Consider the following 5,668-nt stretch of genomic DNA (forward strand, 5'->3'; position numbering starts at 1 on the left):
GCTGGTCGGCGTGAGGCCGTCGTCTTTGGAGGGACGTGGAATCCCCTCATCGGTTTTGGAGGGACGTGGAATCCCCTCATCGGTTTTGGAGGGACGTGGAATCCCCTCAATCAGTTTTGCTTCCATGGAGTTGGAAGAGTTTCTAGGGGCCCTCTGTTTGTCTGTTTTTGTGTTTCTCTGTTTTGTTCTGTGGACTTACTGGACGGACATTATGGGACAGACTCAGACTACTCCTCTAAGTATTATGATTGATCACTTTAAGGATGTGAGGGGAAGAGCTAACAACCTCAGTGTGGAAGTCCGAAAGGGTCGGTGGCAGTTTTTTTGTTCTAGCGAGTGGCCAACTTTCAATGTCGGATGGCCACCAGAGGGGACCTTCGACCTCCCTACCATCCACCGAGTCAGGAGTATCATCTCTCAGCCTAAGACGGGCCATCTTGATCAGCTCCCTTACATTATCACTTGGCAGGACCTTGTAGAAGACCCACCCTCTTGGCTTAAGCCCTTCCTAGCCCCGCTCCCTCCGGAGCCAAAACCCATTCTTGCTTTGCAGGGGACAAAGAAGAAGAAAAGTCTTATCCAGCCTTCAGCACCCCTCTACCCTGTCTTACAGTGGGGTACTGAAGAAGAATTAATTTTTCCTCCCTCGTATAACCCCTCTAGGATGCCGGAAGAACACCATCCTCCCCCTCCGGGGGAGGCAGACGCTGTTCCGAGAGCGGGAGGCGGAAACGCTCCAGTGGGAAGCCCGCCCTTCACCAGACAAAGGGCTCAGAGGGAGCAATCTGCCTCCGCCGCCGACTCCACTATTCTGCCCCTGCGAGCCACCAGACCCCCAGACGCGGAGGGGAACCAGCCCCATCACTATTGCCCTTTCGCCACTAGTGACCTCTACAATTGGAAAGTTCAGAATCCTAAGTTTTCTGAGAAACCGGCAGGGCTTATTGATTTATTAGACTCTGTTCTTTTTACCCATCAGCCCACGTGGGACGATTGCCAGCAGCTTTTGCAGGTCCTGTTCACGACTGAAAAAAGAGAAAGAATCGTCAACGAGGCCCGAAAACTAGTTCCGGGCACAGACGGGAATCCCACCACCAACCAGGCTCAGATAGATGCCTCCTTCCCCTTAACTCGGCCCCAGTGGGATTTCAACACGGCAGAAGGTAAGGAGAGGCTCCGGGTCTACCGCCAGACTCTAATGGGGGGTCTCCGAATGGCTGCTAGAAAGCCAACCAATTTGGCCAAGGTAGGAAATGTACAACAGGGAAAAGATGAATCTCCGGCTGCCTTTTTAGAACGGATCATGGAGGCATTCCGTACCTATACCCCCATGGATCCAGAGGCTCTGGAAAGCAAGGCAGCTGTTATCATGGCCTTTGTAAACCAATCGGCCATAGACATTAGGAGAAAATTACAGAAAATAGATAGACTAGGAGAAAAAAGTCTGCAGGACTTACTGGTGGTAGCCGAAAAGGTATATAATAACCGGGAGCTTCCTGAGGACAAGCAGGCCCGCGCCATGGCGACTGCCAGCAGTAAGCAGACTCGAGACCTGGCCAGAATACTACTAGCTACCACTGCTGACTCCCCTGAGGAACGAGACCGCCATCTCCGGCAGCTGGCAGACGACACAAGAAAAGGTAAAAGAACCACCAAGGGGGGGAAGCAGAGGCTGCAGAAGGATCAGTGCGCATACTGCAAGGAGATAGGGCATTGGGCCCGAGATTGTCTGAAAAGGGCCGGCGGGAAAGGAAGCAAGACTGATCGAGTAAAAGTCCTAGAGCTAGATGAACTAAGTGATTAGGGGAGTCGGGGTTCGGACCCTCTCCCCGAACCCAGGGTAACTCTTAAAGTGGAGGGGACCCCTGTTGACTTCCTTGTCGACACCGGAGCACAACATTCGGTCCTCCGCACCCCACAAGGAAAACTAGCCAGCAAGAAGTCCTGGGTACAAGGGGCAACTGGTATGAGCCAGTATTCATGGACTACCCGAAGAACAGTAGATTTGGGAACGGGCCGGGTATCCCACTCCTTTATGGTAATACCAGAATTCTCCTACCCGCTGTTAGGACGGGACTTACTGACCAAGATTGGAGCTCAGATAACTTTCAGACAAGGGGGGCCTCAGGTCACCGATGGCAAGGGCCACCCCATCCAGGTACTGACCATGAAACTGGAGGATGAATACCTCCTCCACCAGGAGGCGCTCCTGAGAGAGGATAATATAGACAGATGGCTACAAGAATTCCCCTCGGTTTGGGCAGAGACTGGGGGGGGGGATGGGACTAGCCGCTCATAGGACCCCAGTCCTCGTAGAGCTCAAGCCAGGAGAGAGTCCGGTAAGGATCAAACAATACCCCATGTCTCAGGAGGCCCGGAAGGGGATCCAGCCACACATCCGGAGACTACGAAGCCTAGGGGTACTAGTTCCTTGCCAGTCTGCCTGGAACACCCCCTTACTGCCGGTCAAAAAGCCTCACACAAATGACTACCGACCGGTACAAGACCTCCGGGAAGTAAATAAGAGGGTCGCGGACATACACCCAACTGTTCCCAACCCATATACTCTCTTGAGCTCCTTGGCGCCCTCCAGGGTCTGGTATACTGTACTAGATTTAAAGGACGCCTTCTTCAGTCTGCCGCTGGCACCCCAGAGCCAACCCTTGCTCGCCTTCGAGTGGCATGATCCGGAGGAGGGCTACAGTGGGCAACTCACCTGGACACAGCTACCTCAGGGATTCAAAAATTCACCCACCATCTTCGACGAGGCACTACACGAGGACCTGGGTGAGTACAGAAGGGAGCACCCTGGCCTCACCCTCCTACAGTACGTAGATGACATCCTGATTGCTGCCGACACGGCCAAAGACTGTGAGCGAGGGACCCAGGACCTGCTGGCTACCCTGGGGGCCTTAGGGTACCGGGCATCCACGAAGAAGGCTCAGATATGCAGGGAGAGGGTAAGTTACCTGGGATATATCCTAGAGGGCGGACAGCGGCGGTTATCAGATGCCAGAAAAGAAACTGTCCTAAAGATCCCTACTCCCACCTCCCGAAGAGAAGTGAGGGAATTCTTCCTAGGATCAGCCGGCTACTGCCGCCTCTGGGTTCCAGGTTTTGCTGAGATCGCCAGGCCCCTATATGAAGCTACCAAAGAGGGGAAAACATTTAAATGGACTGAAAAAGAAGAAATTGCCTTTAATCGGTTAAAAAAGGCCCTCCTAAGTGCCCCAGCCCTGGGCCTACCAGACATTACGAAACCCTTCCACCTCTTTGTAGACGAACATAAGGGAATAGCAAAAGGGGTTCTAACTCAAGCCTTAGGCCCCTGGAACCGCCCAGTGGCTTACCTGTCTAAGAAACTAGACCCAGTGGCTGCCGGCTGGCCGCCATGCCTAAGAATTATTGCGGCGACAGCACTCCTAGTCAAGGATGCAGACAAGCTCACCCTAGGACAGGAGATCTGGATCACGACCCCACACGCCATTGAAGGGGTCCTGAAACAGCCTCCGGATAGATGGATGAGCAATACACGTATGACTCATTACCAGAGCCTCCTACTCAACCCTCCACGAGTGCGGTTCCACCCCAGTGCAGCCCTCAATCCTGCAACCCTGCTGCCCGACCCTGACCTAGGTGCTCCACTACATGACTGTGCGGGAATCCTGGAACGAGTACATGGATTCCGGATGGACCTGACCGACCAGCCCCTCCCCGATGCCGAGGCTACTTGGTTCACTGATGGCAGCAGCTTTGTGCGAGATGGACACAGGTATGCGGGTGCAGCGGTGGTCACCGAAACGGACACCGTATGGGCGGAGGCTCTACCCTCCGGAACATCAGCCCAGCGAGCGGAGCTCATAGCCCTCACCAAGGCGCTGATGCTGGGAGCTGGAAAACGGCTTAACATCTACACAGACAGCCGTTATGCATTTGCCACAGCTCATATTCATGGGGCAATTTATCAGGAGAGGGGGTTACTGACGGCAGAAGGACGGACTATAAAAAATAAGCAGGAGATACTTAACCTGCTTACGGCCTTATGGCTTCCTGCCAAGCTAGCCATTGTCCACTGCCAAGGGCACCAAAAAGCTGATAATCCAGTAGCTAGAGGTAATCGAAAGGCTGACCAGGCAGCCAAGGCAGTAGCCCTTACTCCAGTCCCCACCATGACCATACAACTACCATACCCGGGAGACCCAGTTTTACCAGACCAGCCCAAATACTCCCAGGAGGAGTTACAGAGGATCAAGAAACTCCCCATGGCCCAGGAGATAAAGGGATGGTGGTATACACCTAACAAGGAGCTCGTGCTGCCAGACCGGCTCGGAGTCTCAGTATTAGAGCACATGCATCGGTCTACTCACATGGGGGCCCAAAAATTAAAAGACTTAATCCGACATGCCGGAATCAAGATTCACCAACAGGACACCAAAATAGAGCAAGTTGTATCTGCCTGCAAGACCTGCCAACTCACCAACGCGAAAGCCATATCAAATAAAAAAGGAACCAGGCTCAGAGGCACCAGACCGGGAGCCCAATGGGAAGTCGACTTCACTGAAGTCAAACCAGGAAAGTATGGTTATAAATATCTTTTAGTATTTACAGACACCTTCTCTGGCTGGGTGGAGGCATACCCAACCAAGCATGAAACGGCTCAGACGGTGGCTAAGAAGCTACTAGAAGACATCTTACCCAGGTATGGTTTTCCTGCCATGGTAGGATCAGACAATGGACCAGCTTTTATCTCTCAGGTAACACAGGCAGTAGCCAAGGCGGTGGGGGCAAACTGGAAATTACATTGTGCTTATAGGCCCCAGAGCTCAGGACAGGTAGAAAGAATGAATAGAACCCTAAAAGAGACCCTTACCAAATTAACCATGGAGACTGGCGGGGACTGGGTGACTCTCCTACCGTACGCCCTTTACCGGGTTAGAAACACTCCTTACACTCTGGGTTTTACTCCCTACGAGATCATGTTTGGCAGGCCACCCCCTGTTATTCCCAGCCTTCGAGCTGAACTTCTTGCAGAGTTTAAAGATCAAGAACTTTTTCTTTCCTTGAGAGGGCTCCAGAGGGCGCACGAGGACATTTGGCCGCGCCTCCATGCCATCTACGAGGCTGGCCCGACCCTGACACCTCATCAGTACAAGCCGGGAGACTGGGTCTATGTCAAGAGGCACCACCGAGAGACTCTCAAGCCGCGCTGGAAGGGACCCTACATTGTAGTGCTGACAACCCCCACCGCTCTCAAAGTAGACGGCATCGCGACCTGGGTCCATCACACCCACGTTCGGCCAGCGGACCCCTCCTCGATCCGGAAGGACTTCGTCACGCGATGGGCCATCAGTCGGGACCAACACAACCCGCTCAAGCTCAAGCTCAAGCTACAGCGCATTCGACCCACCTAATATTGGTAACTCTGTTAACTCTGCTTGTCATTGCTCATGCTACCAGGAGTCCCCACACCCCCCAAAACATCACCTGGCAGATCATAGATACCAGCTCAGGGACAATACTTAATTAGACCTCCCAGAGCCACCCCAGGGACACATGCTTCCCAGAACTTAGCGTAAACCTCCAAACTCTGTTCCCCTTGTCACCATAAATGCAGCTGGTCCCATGATTGGGTCCGTAAGTTACATGACAAGGGGGGAATGAAAGGGCG

General features: G+C 53.3%; 1 protein-coding gene across 1 annotated transcript; it reads left to right on the top strand.

Annotated features, from left to right (window-relative positions):
• Positions 1–211: 211 nt before the first annotated feature.
• LOC122207245 lies at positions 212–5,297 on the top strand (the record flags this gene model as incomplete). The annotated part of the gene is given in 2 exon segments (XM_042917212.1): positions 212–2,269; positions 2,271–5,297. Coding segments are annotated over 2 exon segments (5,085 nt in total), but the record flags the coding sequence as incomplete, so codon positions are not given.
• Between the last annotated feature and the right edge of the window lie 371 nt (positions 5,298–5,668).

The sequence above is a fragment of the Panthera leo genome, chromosome A2 (assembly GCF_018350215.1).
Source record: "Panthera leo isolate Ple1 chromosome A2, P.leo_Ple1_pat1.1, whole genome shotgun sequence".
Lineage (NCBI taxonomy): Eukaryota > Metazoa > Chordata > Mammalia > Carnivora > Felidae > Panthera > Panthera leo.